The sequence below is a fragment of the Lissotriton helveticus genome, chromosome 7 (genome assembly GCF_964261635.1).
Source record: "Lissotriton helveticus chromosome 7, aLisHel1.1, whole genome shotgun sequence".
Taxonomy (NCBI): Eukaryota; Metazoa; Chordata; class Amphibia; order Caudata; family Salamandridae; genus Lissotriton; species Lissotriton helveticus.
The window spans coordinates 391,647,059-391,669,812 of NC_136068.1; the positions used below are offsets into that span (position 1 = coordinate 391,647,059).

At 48.9% G+C, this 22,754-nt stretch overlaps 1 protein-coding gene across 3 annotated transcripts in view; it reads left to right on the forward strand.

The window, feature by feature from the left end:
- PHF20 (PHD finger protein 20) overlaps window positions 1-22,754 on the forward strand; it is a 1,067,420-nt gene that overhangs the window by 559,006 nt on the left and 485,660 nt on the right. For all 3 annotated transcript variants that reach the window (XM_078652233.1, XM_078652235.1, XM_078652234.1), the window contains exon 13: window positions 4,373-4,648. In XM_078652233.1, the coding sequence (XP_078508359.1) occupies window positions 4,373-4,648 (276 nt within the window). The remainder of the gene's footprint in view (window positions 1-4,372; window positions 4,649-22,754) is intronic.

Here is a 22,754-nt window from a genome sequence, read left to right on the forward strand (position 1 = left end):
TCCAAGGCCACCCCTAAAACCCTCAAGGTTTTCAATTCCTTCCGTTGATACAGACTCCAGACATGGGCAGAAAGAATGTGAGGCCCATTGCATGTCATAAGAGGATGTATGCCAACATGTCATCTACATATACCCGGACACATGTCATAATGTTGCCCATACAGTGATGAGGGCCGCACAGCAACATAACAGCCCAATATAGGAGGAAGAAGATGATTTTAGCATTGAGAAACTTTCGAAAACAGATCTAATAAATACTCAAGACCACGTTAGTGTCCATAGTCTTTTTTAAGGAGCCTCTTGAAACAAGGCCAGTTAAACCACTGGGAGAGGAAAACAATTCAAACCTGCCTAATAGGAGCATTTTTTCCTTTGGGGACAAGGGACCCCCAGAGTCCCACGTGGTGTACACAACCAGAAAGTGTTCATTTAGGGCACTGGTATAACACACCCCCTGGTAAGGAGACCAAGAAGATAGACTATCAAGGCAAGCGTCACTTGGAGCAGCAATAAAATGGTGTGTTGCTAATTCAATGCACCTTTAGCCAGTTATGACAGATCATTTAGAGGACATGGAACACCTCTTACAGCATCTTCCTGTCTGCTGCCCAATACAGCGGTTTCTCCATAATCCAGTACTGTGCGGATGGCATCTGTGACTGCAATGAGTGCTGGTTCTGTGCTGTGGTTGCTCCAAAATCCTGATTGGTTGTGGTCCAGTAGGTTGTGGAGGTCAAGGTAGCTGATGAGTTATTTGTTGATACCCTTCTCAATTACCTAGGTAGGGTACGGGAGTAGACAGATGGGTCGGAAGTTGCTCAGCTCGCTGGGATTGGCTGATGGTTATTTGAGGAGGGCGTTGATAGATAAATGCGGGGATACTCCTAAATCAATATACTTGGTGACTAATTTCAGGCTTTTACCCAGAGGTACAGTAGCATCCCATTGCCTTACTGTTGGTGAGCATCTATTTGAACTTCAAGAAGATGTAATGCTGCAAAATAATAATGAAATAAAACAGACAAGCCAAAAGGGGTTTTCAGCAATAGCCTTCGTTTTACCTAGTTCAAACATGTTCTACAGCAAATGCTGGTGTAACTGGTTCAGAACAGACACATTAGCCATGACAGTGCTTTCATCCAAAGGTCAACCGCAACACAAACAAGCAATGTACAGTGTAGGAGCTGTTTGAAACTACGGCCGTGCCAAATCCAAATATGCCAAAAACAGCAATGCCAAAGGAAAAGGCTACTTGACCTCAAAACAGTGACTTCCTATACATTCCCCTGGTTTTGTAACACCTGTTAGGGTCAGCATTACTTCAGAAAATTAGTGTTGTCCACCACTGCCCACGATGAATTGCATTTCTGTTTTTTTTTTAGTTTTTTTTTTTACTCTTCCCCCTCCTACTCACCCACCACGTTCATTCAAACTCAACAAGTTTGGCAAAGTCAAAATGCTGTTCCTAAAAGACTCTTTAGAGAAAGTTCGCATGCACCAGCAGAACATAGGGTATTTCCCTCCCCATAATTATCCTGAAAAGACATGCATTGTATCCAACTACTCTGCTTCAAAATGAGAAGTCTACAGTACGCCATCCGCTGCTACAGTTTACCCCAAGGACGCCTACTTCCCCTTCCAGTACATCCAGCCCATTACAAGTACCTACGGCGGTGGTAAGTGTAACATATTACCAATTCCAAGTCCTTCCTTTTGGAAGGATTTTAAAGCTCCTCATGTGTTCACAACATGTGTAGCAGTAGTGCTGGTGCATTTGAGTTAGAAAAATTACGCATTCAATACTTAAAGGGAATAAGTCATTCCCAGTGCCAAGCTCCTAGCAACAAACAGTCTTTCTCCATCATTTTGTTTTTACCTGCATTGTCAGATTGCATGTGATGCAGATGTTCTGTCTGGCAGGCAATGTCTATTCCTGCAGGGAGCGAGTGATGGAGTTCAACTGTTACTTCCTTTTTACCTGAAGTGGCTTCTTCTAATCAAATTGATAATGAAAAAGTTTGAAATACTTTAAGGTTGGCCCACAGGCAGTGGCAGCTATCCTAAACCATAGTGCAGCCACCAATTCAGTCCTTTTTGATGGCTACTTCTAATTACAAATTCCGCCCCCTAGAATATCCCCCAGATACCAGACTGGATTTGAAGAATTTTGTAGTAGTTATTCTACTCTCTGATAAGTGGGGTCATGCCACTCCATGATGGACAGTACGCGGTGGAGTACATCATCAGTGCGGGCTTGAATGGCACGAACTGCATAGGCAGGGCTGTTGGTATCAGTGTTGTGCTTCGCCTGGTTGAAATCAACCAGATTTTCTTTAGATTTGCATGCAATGCTAATGAACATGCCCTTCGATTGGTCTCATCGCTTAGGAAAGAAGGCAGACTTCGCTTGCAGAGGTTGTAAATATAGCAGGACCGCAGCCAGTTCCTTGGGGTTGTTGATCTCAGCAGAGCAATTTCTCCATCAGTTTTGAATACTTACGGGCTAAAACAGGGGGCTGGCATATAGGCAGTGGCAGTCTTCTTGTCAGAGAAAACTAACCTTGTGCCAACAGGTTCCACATAAGCATATGAAGTTTCCCAATGTCCTCCTAATGTTCCATCAAAGGAATTTGTTCTTTCCTATTGCATGCACCCATGTGGGATTTGGGGCTTGGAGGGATAGGAAGGGCATAGGGAAATATGACAAACCATGTATCACATGTGACCCAACCACTGAAGGGTCAAAGGCAGTGGGAGCAAGTTTACCTGGAGGGCAAGGGACCACCATTCGTGCTCTCCCTTTAAAATACTGTTTCCACTAGAAAAACGAAGGGCCCTTCTGTTATCAGTCCCACCCATTGTGGATTTTTCTCACCTTACAGTGTAGATGCACCTTCACTGAGGAATTGTTCTGGCTACTCAAGCATTCCAATATTTTGGACCAGCACAATTGTGTGCACAAAATTAACAGGATGGCCTCGCACACCTCCCAGGGTCAGGCTTCACCATTGGCCATCCCACTTTCGCCAGAGACTCCTCTAATGGCGAACGAGCCCATGTTAGGGCTGTTGTTCTAATATTAGTGGAAAACTAAGGTGTAAAAGACAGGGGGGAAAGGGGGGGTTCAAAATAAAAATCCCTACTGCCTGCCAGTCACTTATTACATTTGTATTCATTGGTGGTGGAGAGGTAGTTGAAAGCATGAAATATAGAACCATAATAGCCCTGTTATGGTGCTAGTTGTCCACTCAGTCAGGTGCCATGTTTCAGCCCTGTAATGGCCCCATAAGGGGTCCGGGCATTCTTCATGACCGTAATGAACCCAATATGTCCCTATGGTGCTTCCCTACACACTGCGTACAATTATCGTGCATAAAATACCCGATTGGCACCTGGTCCAAACCGGGTCCTTCAGTATCAGTAGGAACCTTATCTACAAGACATAAAACATATATGTTATACAATGAACACAAACACATGTAAATGCAATTAAGACAGACAGGTCTTCGTGAGTGGCCAGAATTAACTTGTACCAATAATTAGTATGTGATACTACTTCCATATCGTTTAGTTGCACACTTAAATAGATCATTTGATTTACATGCACTGAAAATGACCCGTGTATGCACTAGTTCACCTTCCAATAAAGACCTTATAACTGATATTGCCCACGCAAAGGCCAGTGACTGTGCATTGTTGCAGTTTTTTTTGTCAATAAATATTCTTACCCAAGTACTGTACCTCATGGAGTGGCGGGGGAGGGGGTCCTGTAGTCACCTTTTCGTCAAGGTACTCCCTCACTAGATATCTCACGTTTATCCCTGTCCTCCTCCCAATGTTGTGGCATTGACAGCCACTAGGCCTGCCATATTTAAAGTGTGATGTGCATCTGGTATGGGTGGTGGTATTGCTCTTATTTGAGTCAGGACAAACCTGGGTGTTAAATGTGATATGAGAGTGTTACCAAAGGTACATCCGTCTTCCTGAATGTATATATATGTTATGTAATACTTATCACTGGGTAGTGTGTGCATAATAAAAGTATTTTTCCTGTGTAAAAGAAAAGGCACTAACTGGACAATAATTTGAGTATTGTTTTGTGTCTGCGAATTGGCGTTGCTAGCCCATACCACATCCTCTGAGTAGACCTTGAACTGCTGTACCACCCAGAAAGAGTCATGTGCTATAATGCGGTATGTGGTTTCCAGTAAAAAGAGAATTGCGAAACTTATTTGTTTCCCATCCTTCGTGACTAATCTATTTTCTTACATTATCCTTCTTTGTTACCTCTTTTAAAGAAGATTTCAAACTATTGCTGGTCTGGTGCTACACTTGTAAATATGCTTAACATTTGTTGTTTGTGTTTTTCTAGTTACAACATTGAGGAAACACAGTGACCTTCTCGCTTGCAAAGTGCTGACCAGTGACTTAGACCGCAGCAAGTTCAAATGCAAGATTAAGGATTGTTCAAAATTTTTCCGTAAAGCAAAGCTACTACACTATCATATGAAATATTTTCATGGAGTTGAGAAGACTGAACACGTTCAGAAATCGGTCACAAGAACCATTCAGACCAGAGGTTCATTAGCTAATGAAAAAACCATTCAAGAAATTCCAAAAAGAAGAAGAACCACTTCTGGTTCTTTAAGTACGTATATAACTGTGTTCTTCCACATGTCATTGTAGAGTATTAACTAATGAAAAATGTGCATAATTATTTATAATCTTTGTGATTGACCTGTCCTAGTGTTTAGTTACAAACTGCTGTTTTGTTTTTTGTTTTTTTACCGGATCCGTTGTTGTCATTACTGGGTGAATGCATTTGTTCTGGATAGTACTTTATCTGGGTACATACCTGGAGTGCTGTTGGAAAAGCTGGGGCCAGCGAGGCAACTTAAAAAAAAAAGTTTTTATATTTTCAGTCTATAAACCTTGATGAAAGCTTGCCTTCTTTATCAATCTGCTCTCAATTATGGGCCCCCTTAAACTATAGTCTCTACTGTACAGGCAGCTAAGATATATCTACACAGTGGTTAAAGAATAATGAATTATGATGAATGATAAGGATGATCTCCTTCTGAAAATCAGTATCTTCCAAATGGCCTTCCTAGTCTTACTTTACTGATTCTCTTACAGGAGGCAGCTTATTGAGAATGGGCAGAGGCAGTGTCCCTTGTGAGCTAGACTTTTGGACACTGTGCAGAATCTGCTAAGTTGATTCACTTACCGCTCTTAATCAGTGAGCACGATAGTGCAGATCTGACTTCGTTATAGTCGCTGACTTTAGCCCATAATTCTAGGGAAGACAGAAAACATGATAAACAATACTTTCGTAATTTGCTAGTTTCCCCTATTAAAACCGAACATGACACTTAGTGCATACAGTTATAAGCCAAAAACGTTGCTGTGTGAATGACTGATCAAAAAAGGAAAGATATTCAGGCATATTTGTCCCACTATTAAAGGTCAGTCTGAGTCATAACATAGTTATTGGGTAGAAATTGCTGCTAAGGTTGAAATAGGAGGTAATGAGTTTAAGGGGGGGTCCAAACTAAAAAATGTGCCTTCAGAAACAGATTGTTCTGAAGACATCAGTTCATTAAGGAACAGCTGTCAGAAAAAAAGCAAGCAGGATTGGATTTGCTTTTATAGGAGAGTTATTTGCAGATTGTGTTTTCCAAGGATTAACGAAAGCAAAAAGATGGTTTTGTTATAATGCACAAAAATCCATAGGTTCGAGGCATGTGGGCTGCTAAATTCATATCTTAGCATTAGATCGCCGCCTAGTGTTGGGCTCGGATGATTGCACATTGTTGTCCTGGAAGAGTCTTCGAAGTATCCTGAGATAGGTGGCTCCTCCCCTGGACTACAGTGCGCATGGGCATCGGCTCCATCCCCAGATTGTTTTTTTCCGCCATTGGGTTCGGATGTGGTCTCGACGTCTTACTGTCGGAACCAAGTAAAACTATCTTTTACCGGCCAAAAGGCCTCGATTTTCTTGCGTCGGTATTGTCTGCGCTCGGTCTCGAGTCTTCCGTCTCTTGAAGCCGGAATAAGCGGAGTTTTCTTCGCTTTCTAAACTTTGAGGCCTTCTCATCGCGACACGACAGCAAGCCTTTACGGACATGGAGCGGAGCCCGTTCAAGTACTGCCCGCTCTGTGGGTCTAAGTACCCACACATCGATCTACACCCTGTGTGTAACAAGTGCCTTTCACCGGACCACGACGACGGCAAGTGCAAGGCCTGTGCACAGTTCCGCTCCAAGAAAACTCTCAAGCTTCGGCGCGCGGTGCGCTTGGAAGCTAGGCAAGCGGCCCCAGATCCGGAGAACATCTTCGGCGACCCGGAAGAAGAGGTCCAGGGTCACCTTCTACAAATCTCCCCATCACAGACGGAGGTCGAGGCGGATCCGGGAGACGACGACGGAGTCGCGGGTCAGGTCCTCGAATACGTCGAAGAGGTAGGAGACGACGATGAGATTTATGGGGCCGCGGCGGACAGCTCTGCGGACGAGCTCTGCCCCGAAAGTTTCGAGGACGACCGGGACACGGGATCGCCTGTCGGCCTTACCCTGGACCCGTTGCCGCAAGCCACAGCCCCGCCTTCGGGCCCGGCTACGGACTCACTTGCTGGGCACGATGTTTCGAAACCGAAACTGAAACCGTCGGGGTCGTCAACACCTAAAATGGCCGACCCGAAATCGAAACTGAAACCAAAGGACTCGAGTGTCCCTAAGATGGCTGCCGTGCCTGTGAAGAAGTCGGTGCCCGTCACCCCGTCGGCTCCGTCGACCTCCGGTCCGCAGAAGCCGAGGAAGTCTGTCGATTCCGATGCTCCGAAATCGAAGCCGACTCCCGAGGAAGGGGCCCCCAAGAAAGATGGTCGGCACGGATCAGCGGCTCCGGCGCCGTCCAAGCCCGCCAAGGTCGGCTCCAAAGAGGCTACGCCCAAGAAGTCTGCGCCCCGGCCTCAAGATTCGGAGGGGCCGAAGAAGGTTTCCGCGCCCAAACCGCACAAGGCCCGCGAAGACGTCGGATCCGAGGGACCGCTCAAAGCATCCTTGTCGGCGACGAAACCCACTGGCAGTGTACCGTCCCCCATTGCGGAGTCACTGCAGAGAATCAGGGAGAAAGCCTTTGCTCCATCGGCTCCGATGCCATCACCGCAGCCGCAAAAGGACGCTCCGGCTAAGCCTTCTGGGAAACTCCTTTTTCTCTTGCCACCTAAGGAGGCGCCGAAAGCGTTTTCGACGAAATCGGCTCCGAAACAGGGTTCCTCGCTGCCTGACCCTCTTCCACGTCGTGTACTCGAATCGGAAGACGATTCAGAGCATTTCATCGATGCTGCCACCGGCAAGCTGACCCTCTATAAACGGAAGATCACTTCGGAGCCGGTGGACCCCTACGTCATCCCGTTGAAGAAGAAGAGGGTGCCCCTTGACGCCTTAGGCCTCACGGAACCGATTCAGCCTCCTCCTAGACGGAGCCCTACTCCCTCCCCAGAACACTCTGTGGGTGAGGAAGATGATGAGGATGAACAGTACAATTTCCCCATCGATGAACCTGATGTACAACCAGATTCATACGACGACACTGGTGACCAGAACACCCAAGGTGCGGGCCAAGACCCGCAGACCTTTAATGCACGTGCATCCCCGACTGAGGACTCAGCAGGATTTCATGCACTACTTGAACGGGCGGCGGCCAATCATGATGTGGACATGCATGCCGACCCGGTTGAGGAAGACTTCCTTTTTGACACCTTTGCCATATCTGAAAGGACAGTAAAGACACTTCCTATGCTGAAAGGTGTTCTCAAACATGCTGGAGACATTTTTAAGGAGCCGACGAGGGCTAGAGTGGTCAACCCTCGCATTGAAAAGAAGTACAGGCCTGCTCCTGCAGACCCCGTCTACATCCGGGGACAATTGCCACTGGACTCTCTTGTGGTTGCCAATGCCAGGAAACGTGCCAACTCCCAGACAACGGGTGAAGCTCCTCCCCCGGATAAGGAGTCCAAAGTGCTTGAGGCAGGAGGCAAAAGAGTGGCTGCACAGGCGGCAAACTTTTGGCGCATCGCAAATACACAGGCGCTCCTGGCGCGTTATGATAGGGCGCACTACGACACCCTAGAACAGATTATACAACACCTGCCCCCACAGTTCCAAGAAGGCACCAAAATGCTTATTGAGGAAGGAAAGCTTATATCAAACGCAGCCATCAAGTGTGCACTTGACGCTGCGGACACAGCTGCTAGGGCTATCAACACTAGCGTTATGCTGAGAAGACAAGCCTGGCTCCGCATCTCAGGGTTCAAGCAGGATATTCAGACAACAATTCTGAATCAGCCAGTCAATCCTGATAGTCTGTTTGGTCCGGATGTTGACACCACCCTAGAGAAGATAAAGAAGGACTTGGAAACTGCTAAGTCTATGGGGGCCCTGCAGTCCCAACAGTTTCGTGGCAGCAATTTTCGTCGCTCAGGTGCACGTGGAGTCACCAGAGGACAGATGGGTCAACAATCCCAGTTCTCCAAAGGTGGGGCGCAATCCTCGTTCACTAAGCAGAACAAGGGAGGTTATAGGAATAACAGCAACAGAGGTCGCGGCAGAGGAAACAACAGCTCCCGCACCTCGACTCCAAGCAAACAGTGACTTTCTGTCACTGCCCCCCGACCACCTAACACCTGTCGGGGGGAGACTGCAGCAGTTCCTGCCCGTCTGGAGAAACATCACCACAGACAGGTGGGTGCGTCAACTGATCCAAAATGGTTATTGCCTAGAGCTGAAATCCACTCCACCCAACATCCCACCGAGGCAAAGGCCTATGTCCGCAGAGCATTTGCACTTATTGCAGCAGGAAGTAGTGGCGATGCTGCAAAAAGGCGCAATCGAGCTCGTGCCGGTGGGGGAGGAAGGCACAGGGGTATACTCCCTGTACTTCCTTATTCCAAAGAAGGACGGTTCTCTCAGGCCCATTCTCGATCTACGTCCCCTCAACCTGTACATACTGTCAGAGCATTTCCATATGCTTACACTGCAGCAGATTCTTCCCTTGCTAAACCAGGGAGACTTCTTAGCGACCTTAGATCTCAAGGATGCTTATTTCCACATTCCACTACACCCGTCACACAGGAAATACCTAAGATTCACTATTCTAGGCAGGCACTACCAGTTCAAGGTCCTACCCTTCGGAGTCACTACGGCCCCGAGGGTGTTCACCAAGTGTCTAGCGACAGTGGCGGCGCACCTCAGGAGGCAGAATATCCATGTCTACCCCTACCTAGACGACTGGCTCGTACAAGCCAAGTCAGAGCAACAGTGCGCCGCAGACATGTCAACTACAATTCACCTTCTTCACGATCTGGGTTTCTCCCTAAATTACCCAAAATCGCATCTTCAGCCGGCACATGTCCGGCAGTTCCTGGGTGCTACGATCAACACCCTGACAGCCATGGCTCAGCCAAACCAAGTCAGAATCGACAGCATTCAGTCACTGATCCAACGATTCCGACCGAGACACTCCCTGCCAGCGAGAGTGTTCATGCAGTTGATCGGCATGATGGCCTCCTGCATCTTCATAGTCCCTCACGCACGGTTACATATGCGCCCGCTCCAGGAGTGCTTAGCGAATCAGTGGACACAGGCTCGTGGGCAATTGACAGACCTAGTGTTGGTTACCAGTCGGGCATACGACTCTCTGCATTGGTGGACTCCACACAACCTTTGCAAGGGCCGACTGTTCCACGAGCCCGTGCCGCAGATTGTCCTGACGACGGACGCATCCCTCCAGGGATGGGGAGCACATGTGCTCACTTACACGGTGCAGGGACTATGGACGACGCAGCAACAGAAGATGCACATCAACTATCTGGAACTGATGGCAATCTTCATGGCGCTCAAGTCCTTCATTGTACATCTGAGCAACAAGGTCGTGCTAGTCCGGACGGACAACATGACCGCGATGTACTACATTCAGAAACAGGGGGGCACCCACTCGCCACAGCTGTCTCATCTAGCTCAGAGCATGTGGAAGTGGGCCATTCAGAGGAACATTTTCCTCATGGCAGAACACCTCCCGGGCAAGGACAATCAGATGGCGGATCTGCTCAGCAGATACAGCCATCAGATGCACGAGTGGGAGATACACCCTTCTGTTCTCCACCCGTACTTCCAGCAGTGGGGTCATCCGGAGATAGACCTGTTCGCAACAAAGGAGAACGCAAAATGCCGACTCTTTGCCGCCAGGTTCCCTCACCCACAGTCGCAGGGGAATGCGATATGGATGAACTGGTCAGGCAAATTTGCATACGCTTTTCCGCCAGCCCCTCTAATACCGCTGGTCGCAAGAAAGCTAAGGCAGCACTCCATGACTCTCGTCCTGGTTGCTCCAACGTGGGCACGTCAAGCTTGGTACACCACGTTCCTCGAACTCTCAGTGGTGCCGCATCAAAGACTGCGCCTCACACCCAGTCTTTTGACGCAGAACCATGGAGACATTCAGCATCCAGATCCACGACAGCTCAACCTGGCGATCTGGCTCCTGAAGTCCTAGAGTTTGGATACCTTAACCTACCTCCAGAATGCATGAGTATCATCAAGGAGGCGAGGAAACCTACTACTAGAGCATGCTATGCTGCTAAGTGGAAGCGTTTTGTCATCTATTGTACGTCCAATGACATCAACCCGCTAGATGCATCTATTCCCAACATCATTTGCTATCTGTTACATCTCTACAAGTGCAATCTGGCGTACACTTCCATTAGGATACATCTCTCAGCCATAGCGGCTTATCTTCAGAACAGGCAGCACCTCTCTGTCTTCAGAGTGCCCGCCATTAAAGCCTTCCTTGAAGGTCTGAAGAGAGTCATTCCCCCAAGAACTCCACCAGCTCCGGTGTGGAACCTCAACGTCGTTCTCACCAGACTGATGGGGCCACCATTTGAGCCACTGCACTCGTGTGAGCTCCAATTCCTTACGTGGAAAGTGGCCTTTCTGATAGCTATTACGTCTCTGAGGCGTGTCAGTGAGTTGCAAGCGCTCACCATACAAGAGCCGTTCATTCAAATTCACCCAAATAGGGTAGTGCTACGCACTAACCCTAAATTCCTCCCTAAGGTGGTGTCACAGTTTCATCTTAACCAAACTATCGACTTACCAGCATTCTTTCAAAACCCGCAAACGGTGGCGGAAAGAATGCTCCATACCTTAGATGTACGGAGGGCGTTGATGTACTACATAGACAGAACACAACCCTTTAGAAAAACAAAACAACTCTTTGTTGCCTTCGCACCACAACACAAAGGCAACCCGATTTCCAAAGCAGGCATAGCCAGATGGATTGTTAAGTGCATCCAGATATGTTATCAAAAAGCCAAGCGCACTTTAACAGTACCCCCCAGAGCACACTCCACACGCAAACTGGGGGCATCCATGGCTTTCCTAGGGAACATTCCTTTAGAGGATATTTGCAGAGCAGCCACGTGGGTCACACCACATACCTTCACAAAACACTACTGTGTTGATGTGCATTCCAAGCAGCAAGCAGCTGTAGGACAGGCTGTTCTCAAGACACTTTTTCAGGTTTCTGCAGCTGGCACGGGCAACCGCCGCTGATGGAGGGACTGCTATGTATTCTATGCTAAGATATGAATTTAGCAGCCCACATGCCTCGAACTGAATATGCTACTTACCAGTATGCATCTGTTCTTGGCATGTAGGGCTGCTAACATTCATATCGCCCGCCCTCCTCCCCGGTGCCTGTCGCAGCTGCAGATATACTATTGTATTTATTTCATTAGCATGGACATCCTTTACACTTTCACTCCATCTCCTGCCACAATGGCGAAAAACAATCTGGGGATGGAGCCGATGCCCATGCGCACTGTAGTCCAGGGGAGGAGCCACCTATCTCAGGATACTTCGAAGACTCTTCCAGGACAACAATGTGCAATCATCCGAGCCCAACACTAGGCGGCGATCTAATGCTAAGATATGAATGTTAGCAGCCCTACATGCCAAGAACAGATGCATACTGGTAAGTAGCATATTCATTATGGTGAAAGGAAATAGGCAGTGGACATCCGGGTTCAACACGTGCGGCCCCTGCCAAGGCGCCATTTCGGTGAGGGATCCACACTTGGTTTGTTTCTGGTGCCTGGAACACAACCCAGACTCGATGTTGTGCTTTGACTTCTAGGCCATGACTCCGAAAGCTTTGAGGGAGTGGTTTGTACCACGTTGTTCTCCTCTGAGGTCTAGTTCCGGGTTCTGCAAAAGAGTAAGGGCAGGGCACCGCTCAGTCTCCTAAGTCTTCATCCTTCGTCAAGTCGGTCAGGTAAGCAGCACAATAAAAACGAGCCGGAGTAATCCCCGCCCAGTTCAGAGAATTTTAAAACGCCATGCACCTTATGTTTGGGTGGCCTGACCCTGTGACCCTACCGGCGTGTCTTTGGGCCTGGAGATCAGAGGGGTCCATCGTGTTCCGCGCTGGTGGCTCCAATGACGCCCCCACGCCCGATCCAGTGACTGATCTGGACCGGCGCTGGACATACCACTGCGTGCTTCTCAGGCCCGGACACTGGACTCCCAAACCATTCTCATCCCTACGACCCGGAGCAGGATCGGTGACGACTGCTGCCGATACCGGCGCCAACAGAACCCTTAGGTCGATTCCTCAGCCTTATTCTGAAGGGCTAAGAATGGAGGAAGTTTAGGTGGGGTCTCTGGACCCTTTACAAGACAAGCCTTATCAAGGCATGGACTGGTACTAGGAATTGGGTGAGGCCAGCAGAGTGGATCCCTCTCCAGATGCTGGCCTGCTTTCTCCCCGTACTATGGCTACTGGGAGGGAACATTATCCGGTATGGTGGTGCGAAGGGCTGCTGAGGTTCTGGAACTTCAGCTCTCTTCCATGGCAGTCAAGACGAATATCTTGACCGAGGTCTTACAGCCAGATGTCTCCTCCTCTGAACCCCTGCTGCCATTCAACAAGGCCTTAACTGATGTACTACTGGGAACCTGGTCCAAGCACTGCCCAGCCCAATGCAGGGGCTCCTGTAAATAGGACAGTCGCCTGCTGCCATCGCCCTTCTTCAGGCGACCCAAATTTCCTCGCCAACCACTCTACCCCCGAGAGCTTGGTGGTCCAATCCTTTACCTCCAATGGCACATTCCCTTCTGCAGCAATGGACAGTGAAGCCAAGAAGCTGAACATTTGGGTAAGAAAATGTTTCCTTCCACCAGCCCTGCATTTTGGTATGTGAACATTGCATGCCTATTGGGCCGTTACTCCCATTCTCTGTGGGAAGCTCTTGTGCATGTGCTGCCACAGGTTTCTGAGGGGCCCGTGCCATCCTCTCCCAAGCAGCATCAGACAGGAGAAATGCGGCAAGGTTCGCTATTCGTTTTGGTTTCAACACAACTGACTCTCTGAGCTGAGCAATTTCATAGACGGTGGCTGTGTGACGCCACGCCTGGTTGAGAACTTCTGGATTTTGAGGGCATTTCCAGACTTCTCTCATGGACATGCTCTTAGACAGCCATCTCTTCGGAGAGCAGGCAGACATGCCACTGGAGCGCTTTAAGGACTCAGGGTCTAGGACCAAGTCCTTGGCCTCTCAGTGGCCCAACTTCCCTGTCTGCCTTTCGTGGCTACGATGGGGCTTTCAGCCACACCAGCCATACTCCAGCCACAAGACTGCACAAGTTTTGCAACTTTTGCATGGATCAGGTGGCAATCAGTTGGTTCAGATACTCCCCCCTGCAGCTTAATCCTCCAAACCTTCCTAGTCTGGCCTTTCCAGGTCATGGTTGGCCAGTTGGTGGCAGGATCAACCATCCCCTCCACCGGCAGAACATCACTTCGGACAGGGGGGTTCTCCAGAAAGTTCGAAGGGGCTACTCCCTCCCCTTTGACACTACCCCTCCCTCCATGCCTCCAACTTACAGCTGGCTAACGGATGAACACCTGACTTTGCTTCAGGATGAAGCCATGACTCTCTTGGCCAAGGGAACCATAAAGAGGGTTCCGGCACCAGAAGTAGGCTGTGGTTTTTATTCCTGCTACTTTCTGGCCTTTGAAAAAGACGAGAGTCTTTGCCCTATCCTAGATCTGCGCGCCCTCAACTACTTCCTCAAAAAGGTAAAGTTGAAGATGCTCACTCTAGCTCAGGCCTTATCTGCCCTTGGACCCAGGAGACTAGATGGTAGTGTTGGACTTACAGGACGCCTATTTTCACATTTCTGTTTTGCCTGCTCATCTTCGCTACCTGTGGTTTACGTTACGCCAAGAGTACTTTTAGTTCACCGTGCTCCCCTTCGACCTTACCACTGCCCTTTGTGTGTTCACCCAGGTGATGGCAGTGGTTGCAGCTCATCCACGCAGATCAAGGGTGCCAGTCTTTCACTATCTAGACTACTGGCTGTTGAAGGTGGGCTCGGCCTAGGGGAGTGAACTCCTCTGGCCTGTTTTCAGGCCTCCTTTTCGACGCTTCACGTTGGGAACAGTGTGCAATGCCTTCGGGCTTCAAATCTTGTAATTCCTGTTCGCAGCAGATGTCTGCCACGGACCCGCATCTTATTTGTATGTGGTGCCTGGGCAAGCACCATGACTCCAAGGACTGTGAAGCCTGCCAATGTCTGAAACCGTAGTCTTGGCGGGAGCGCCGTATGAAGCTTCTCTCGGCAGGGCTGTCCCGGTCGGAGACGTCTTGCCCCCCCCGGCCCCGTCGTCGACTGCAGTCCGGTTCTGCCATCGATCGCCCTCTGGGGTCCGGGGCCGTCGTTCTCCACTTGTTAAGTCGAGGCGCTTGTCGCCCAGGTCATCGACCTCACCTTCTTCTCTTGTCAGGGGCTCTGGATCCCGTAACTTTCCGGACATGCGCTCCAGACGATCGTCCCCCCTCTATCCGCCCTTTCCGGGTGTGGGGGCGACTCAGGCCCAAATGGAGGCTTATGCTATTGCCTTGCAGGCCTCCCTTGAGTCCTCTCCCGTATCTGGGGCGTCCTCGGAACCTCCGCCTCTCATGGGGTCTCCGACGGACTCGCCGGTGGGTTCACCCCCGGCGCCTATTGAGCTGTTGCCTCCAGGAACATCGGAGATGTGGTGTCGCTAGGGAGCGGCCCGGCTGGGTCCCCCTCTATGCTCCACGGGGGGTCGTTAGGGTGTGGCCCTCCTGGGTCCCCCTTTCATCCCACGGCACCTCTGCCGCGCTGCATAGCCCCGCTCGGCTCCCTGTGGCGCCGCAGGAGGTTGCCCTTGCTCATAGCCCTGACTTGAGCACACCCCAGCCTTCTGGGCAGGCGGCCGGCTGACCGGAGCTGGGGTCAGCGCTGTTCTGGCGCCAGAGGCTCGCCTCTGCTCCTTTTTGCGGAGTCAGAGCCCGCTTCGGATGAGGCGTGCTGGCGCCGGAGCGGCACCGAAAGATTGCCTCGTCGGCCCCGTCGACCTCTTCTTCTTCTTCTTCTTCTTCAGAGGGGGAACTTATTATAGTTTCGGCGCCAACTCGATGCCAGAGGCCGCCGAGTCGGCGTCTGATGAAGCACCGTCTGCGCCGACACGTGTTTCGACGCCGGGTGCTGGATTCTTCTATACAGGACTCTGGAGAGGGTTCGACGCCGCTCTCCCACTCGAGCTAATGCTACCAGTGCCCCCCTTGGAATTTATGGCTCCTCCTCAGGAGCTACCAGATCCAGCAGGCTGTTCGCCTCCCCAGGAGCCTCGTCAGGATACTCATTCTTCCATGGGGTTCCCTTCCGTGGAGCATTGGGCGCACCCTCAGTGTCTTGGGAGGGTCAGCCTACAGCCCTCCCCCACTGATAAGCTGTTTTCCCCTCCGTGGAGGGCTACCGTGGCTGGTGCGGCTTTTTTTAGAGTGGTCTCTTCGGCCACCTGCATTTTGAATATGCAAACCCCCTCTACTCCTTTGTCGGTGGACCCCTTGCTGGAGGTCCTCCACCGTGGGTTTGGCATTGTGGAGCCGCTTTTGCCCTTTGAGGCATCCCTTTATGATGCCCTCTTGGGTACCTGGGTCCGACCTTCTTCAGGGGATCCGGTGGCATGTTCAGTTCTGCACCGTCACTGCCCAGCTCCACATGATCCGGTCTGTCTTTTTGTGCACCCTGATGCACTAGGGTTTGTGCTGCAGACTGCCTTTCCTTCTTTGCCCCCTCTACTGCTTCCTCCCTCTCGGGAGTCCAGGTGGCTTGACTCCTGGGGTAGGAACGTCTTTGCATCCACTAGTGCAGCCCTTCGATCTTTAAATACCGTGTTTTTTTTTGGCTCGGGCAACTTCTGCCCTGTGGGACTCTGCAGAGTCTTTGCTTACTGCCACCTCTGAAGGTGCTTGCGCTGATATTCTTCATTCCATTCGGAATGGCCGAATTTACAATCTGTTCAGCCTTAGATACTGCGGATTCTTTGGGCCGAGCCATGGCAAGTTCTGTTGCCGTAAGGCCTCACGCTTGGTTGAGAGACAGTGTCTTCCCTGAAAATATCGTGGAACGCCTGGTTCATTTACCCTTTGATGTTTTGATTTTTGATGCTCACGCTGAGTTGGTGGTTCACTGGCTGCTGGCATGCTTTCTTCCTCCCTCTTAGGTCCCTTTAGGCCTGTCTTCTGTGGTACTTTTTCATTTTTGCATCCTTCAGATGCGTCCTGTGTTAAACGTAGAGAGTGAGCCTTACATATGCTCTGTATTTCACATGAGCAGTGAGCTTTACGTTCTCCTTTTATGTGGTCAAGGGTGTTTACCCTTTTATTAGCGTCTCTTGCACGCATTTTGAATTCAGTTGCCTGTTGGCCTTTTGGGCCGTGTTTCACAGGTTGCGGTGTCCTCTGCTTGTGGCTTTCAGCCGGTAGTTCAGCTCGGTAGCTTCATTACGGGACGGAACTCTGTTCATGGGTTCGGTTCGTTCCGGCTTTCTTTTTGACCTGGCGTTTGCCCTAAGAGGTGTTCCCCCATTGTCCAGGGTATACATACTCCATTTGGGGTACTTGTACGCTATTATATAGCCTTGCTTTACTCACCTGGACTTGGTGATATTGTGGGCTCCAGGCACCGATTGCATGTCCATGTACGGTGTTCTGTGTTTTTCCTGGATGCCATCTGTTTGTGCCAGGGTTATCCATCTCTTTAGAGGTTTCATGGTCTTCGTGAACGGCTCCTACCTGCTCTGAAATATGCTGGGCTTTGCCCGGCATATACATTATGTATACATGCCGATTGCCTTGGTTTCCTCTTCCTACCTTGCCACGTCTTGTCATGGTTGCGCAGTTTTAGATCAATATCTCCATGTGTGGAGGAGCCCTTTTTAGGTGATTGCAAGTTCCCATAGGGTCCTCCTTGCTTCCACTTCGTGGGGTGATTTTCCAATTGTCATATGCCCCGTTTTTGGCATTTGACACTGTCCATGTCTTTTGAAGTGTTGATCTTGGATTTAAGGATCCTTCCGCCATTAGTTCACTTGGTGTTTTTGGCCTCTCCCTTCGGAGTGGCCTACTCTTGCTAGAACTACGCCTGTGGGACAGTTCTTCTGATGGCTGTGGTCTTTAATTACTGTCGACAAGTCTATATGAAGGTTGTTCCTCCTCCTGACCTTGTGCTGCCCTGTCGGGCGCCCTTCTGCTCCACGTAAGGTCTCTTTTGCCATTAGCTGGCGGCATATTCTACCTGCTTCAACGGTTAGGGGTTGATTCTTTGCCCCTCATACCCTTTTAGGTTGTGTGTGCGCATAGCGTACTTCTTGTCCTGCTGGCTATCTCCTATGTGTTGCTCAGGTTCTGGCTTGCCTTTTGGCTCTTGCCACCGGCACTTTTGGGGCCCCTTTTTATAGCTGGTCTGTAAAGCGCTGGTTGTGTCTCTTCAAGTTCATTCCCAGCTTGGGTTGATGCACTTATGTTCGCCATTTAGCGGAGAGTATCTCTCTCTATCTCTTTCTATCTCTTCTGAGGATCCTACCGTTATATCTGTCATTTTATACTGGTACGGTATGGCGCCTTTCTGGCATGTTGTCAGATATCTCATCCTGTGATTTCTGCTCTTTGAGCTGCTGGGGTTGCTGTCGGACTGTTCTGCCGCAGTTTTTTCCCTTTTCTCAGTCACCTTGTTGACGGATCGCATGCCTGGTGCTTTCTGTTGTCCTGTCGCAGACCTGCCCCCCTTTTGGGGTATGGCTATCGTATCTATTCTAAGTTAGGGACATCTAGCCGCAGATTCCTTATCAGATGTACGAGTTACCTTCGGTAACAAAGTATCTGGTAGAGATGTTTTCTAGCCGCAGATTCCTTAACGCCCACCCAGCCTTCCCGTTCTGCAAGGACCTCTTCTGGTGGTGTTCTCCACTGGCCTCTTCAGTTGCCATTGGGGTTTATCTTCAGAGTGTTGCACTCCCCTGGGTGCTTTCATATACAGTTAGCCTCTGCTGAGGGACTTCTCTTCTGGTATATGGTACCTTTGATTCACTGGAAGGTTTGGGCCCCATGGTCTCCTTCATGTTGCTAGTGACACATACCAGATGGCATATTCGGGCTCTGCAGTGGCACTTGAAGTCCCAGTGGATACAGCATTAGGAGAATCTGTCCAGACCTTGGAGGGACCAGCACAGGCCCTGCAGTAGTGGCTGACTAACCGCGATTGATTCAGAGGCAGACCTCTCTCTTCCCAATCAGAACACACAGTAGCGACAGATGTGTCACTCCTAGGATGAGGCGGCCATCTAGGAGAGTAGGAGGTCAGAGGACTCTGGTCTCCAGCGGACACCGGACTCCACAACTTGTTGGTGCTACGAGCGATTAGTTTGGCATTGATAGTATCTCTTCCTTCAATTAAGGGAAAGCTGATTTAAGTGTTTACAGAAAACCCCACCGCCATGTGGTACTGCAACAAACAGGACGAAGTGGGGTTTTAGACCATTTGTCAAGAGGCCCTGTGTCTCTGGACATGGCTGAAACAGCAGGGCATATCCCGGTTGCTGAACACCTGGCATATTCTCTGAACACCAGGGTGGACAAACTCAGCCATCGATGCCTAGCAGACCACAAATGACGTCTCCATCTGGAGTTGGTGCAAAGTCTCTTTCAATACTGAGGAGAGATGTAGTTAGATCTGTTAGCCCCCGCTGAGAATGCGCAATGTCAGCAGTCAGAGTTTCAAAGACGGCTCTCGCTCTGAGACTCTTCATCTTGAGTGGAGCTCAGGCCTTCTATACGCCTTTCTGCCCATACTACTTCTGCCCAGCATGCTCAAAAAGTTTAGGAGCGTTGGAGGCCAAGTCATATTTGTGGCTCCGGACTGGGTACGCAGAGTCTGGTATCCAGAGCGTCTCCAATTGAGCATCAATCCTCTGATTAGGCTGCTCCTTTGAGAGGATCTTCTTTCACAGAAGCAGGGGAGGGTTCTCCACTTAACCCTGTCAACTCTACGGCTTCTTGTATGAAGATCGAGCGGTGGCAGTTGATAGCATTCAACCTTCCTTCCGAAGTTTTCAGTGTTAATTTGGCAGCCAGGCAACCCTCCACTCAGTGTATGCCTGATGGTTGAAAAAGATTTGTAAAATATTATACGGAAAGGTCTAATAATCATCTTTCTGCTTCCCCCTCAAGTTCTGCTTCTTATTTTGCCCTTTCTCAAGGCTGCCAGACCAACCCTCTTTATTTAAATCTTCTGTTGTAACTAGATTCCTCAGAGACCTTGTACATATGTTTCCAGTTTCCCCTTTTATCATGCCTCAGTGGTACCTTAATTTGGTTCTTACCTTCTTGATGTGTGCTCCATTCGAACCTATGCACACTTGCCCCATCCGCCTGCTCACCATTAAAACAGCCTTTTTAGAGGCAATCTCATCTTCCAGGAGGGTGAGAGAATTGCAGCCTTTATGTCTTGTAGTCCCTATAAATCTATATAGGATCTGCATGTTTAGACAACATGAACTGTGGGATCGGTGTCCAGACTGATTCCAGACACATATGTTGGCCTGTATACCAGCTAGCTCACAGTGCCACTATGAACTCCTCTTAACAAGGAGAGAATAGTTTCTGGCAGCTATCAAACAAGACAACCCTGTCCCCTCGGGGATCGTGAAAACAGTACAGTACTTTTAGCTCAGTCATTTATGCTCACTTTGTCTCAGAGAGATACTCAGAATAAACAGTGGGGACGTTTTCAATAAGCATTTATTGAGCCAGCGTCATTCTAGTGTAAAATATGTTGCTGCAACAACCATGAGACAGAAACCGATATAAACAGTTATAAATACCAAAAGAGTAACTAGATGGTAGACTTCTACCTTAGTGCTAGAACAATATATCTATACAGGTTTATAGATACATGAAAGTAATAATGTGTACTCCTACGACGCTAACCCTACCTAGATGTTCCTAACTGTACCTAGATTGTATGTAGGTGCATAGCCAAGAATCCCCCTAGGATAAAGCCAACTCCATTACCTGAATTGAGATAACGAAGAATACCCATCTTGGTCTTGAGATCGACATCCCGCAAGGGATGTCAGACCATTGCGTGCTGGAGTGTCTGCGTGCAGGAACCTCAGCGTCTCATGTCAGCATGGAAGTTTTTCTCCTCTGCCTATCCCAGCAAAGATATGATTATTATATACCCAAAAGGTACCCTCAGAGGTTCTAAATTGTCATGTTGGCCGAGGATGACAATAGGGATGACCCTTATACATAGGTATTATGCAGAAGGTGGTAGTCCTGCTGTGATTAAGAGAAACCTCATGCATAATAAATGAGGCTTGTTTTCATAGAAAACCAAACAACATTTAAGTAACAATTAACTAGGTAAAAGGTCAGCACAAACCTGTAATGTTGTACAATGATACTGTAAATGTAGGTGAAAGGTTAGGTGGCTACCCAGGCCTATATTGGGGTACATTACGAATCATAAGTCAGCCAGTCCTCCTTACCTGATACTATTTCCTGACAAAGTGGTGCTTCGCACTCGGGCTTCCTTTCTCCCGAAAGTGGTAACACCATTCCATGTGGGCAATCTGTCACCTTGCCCACTTTCTACACTCCTCCGCACCCCTCTAAAGAGGAGGAGTGACTCCTCCATCTGCACCCAAAAAGAGCGTTCTACCTTGACGGCACTGAAGGGTTCCAGGTGGATGACCCAACTTTTCGGGGGGTACGTGGGTACGAAGAAAGGTAGTGTTATGCAGAAGAGTACTGTCTTGCGATGGTTTGTTCTCTGCATCAAAAGTTGCTGCACTCTTGCCATAAAGCAGCCTCCAGAAGGCTTAAGGGCCCACTCCTCCTGAGCCAAGGCTGCTACAACGGCGTTGTAATGTCAGGCAGCAACATGGGTGTCCCTGCACATGTTTACCAAGCACTACTGCATGCACAGTCAAGTCTGCAGGGACTGCCATTTTGGCCGCTCTGTCCTACTGGATTTCCTGTTCTAAACTTGTCTGCAGTCCCTCCTCCGGTGATGGTATTGCTTGGGTATCTATTCAAAGGTAAGGAATCTGCGGCTAGATGTCTCTATCAGATTGACACATTATTTACCTACCTTTACGCCTTATCTGGTAGAGACGTGATCTAGCCCCAGATTCCTTACCGACCCGCCCATCCTTCCTGCACTGCGGAGAGGTTTCTGGGATCAGGGCTAGTCCCTTTCAGGGCCCTAGTTGCTCAGAAGCAAACTAATATCAGTTAATTTCATGGCTCCGCGCTTCTAGTTTGGAAAGTCGTAAAAAGTAACTGACGTCAGCGAGCAGAGGTGATGCTTATATAGGTGACACGGATGGCACAACGGGGCAGACTGCGACGTCATGCGGAGCTGACCGACACCACCTACTGGTGGGCAGGGGTATTGCTTGAAGAAAAATCTACTGGATCCAGTCTGACGCCTGTGAAATTCGAAGGTTAAGAGTCTGCGACTAGATCATGTCTCTACCAGATAAGACGTTACCGTAGGTAACTTGTCCTTCTGGATGTTTGTGAAACACTTTAAAGATGATGGTACAAGTAGTGAAAGCCATTTGCTATTAGTCTGTGGGGATTTTAATACCTTCCCCGCACTCCTAATAATCAATAGTGAGGTCACGATCTTTGTCCAGGTATATTGAAACCTATATTGATATGAAAACAACCTAGTAAAAAAAGAAAAGGTTTATTAATGTTTCTTATAAATCTTGGGCCGAGTTTTTTAAATGGCCGTACCACCTCAGATTCCCCAGCTGGCAACGCATATAAGATTGGTACCAAAGCAACACCTATGTAGTATTGCTTAAGTAATTCCTAAGGATGGAAAATGTGGCTGATATGGGAATCATGCTGAAGGGTAGAAAGCGTTATGATCCCATTGCAATGCAATTGTATATGAGCAGTGGCTGGCTAATGGGATATGTGGAACACAGTAATGCTGATCATTCCCAGAAGTTACCCTGACAAATGATCGGAAATCCATTCGCTGACAATATGAAAAATCCAGACTGAACTCCCATTGCTTAGTTCCATAATACACAGACTTGGTAATGTTATCTTAGACAAAACTGAAGGAGGAGATACCATAGTTCTGAACTCCTTTCAATTGATGTTTACAGAAGTAAAATACTATGGTCTAATCCCACTAAAAATCACAGCCAGAACATCTCTAGTACTACTAGCTGGTACGTCTTAGAGTGCCTAAATATGAAATACAAGGTACTGAATGCATTGTCTGGCATCATGAATACTATTGAAAAGTAAAAAGAAGGAAACCCAATATCAATCTAGGCTAGAATTAAAGGAA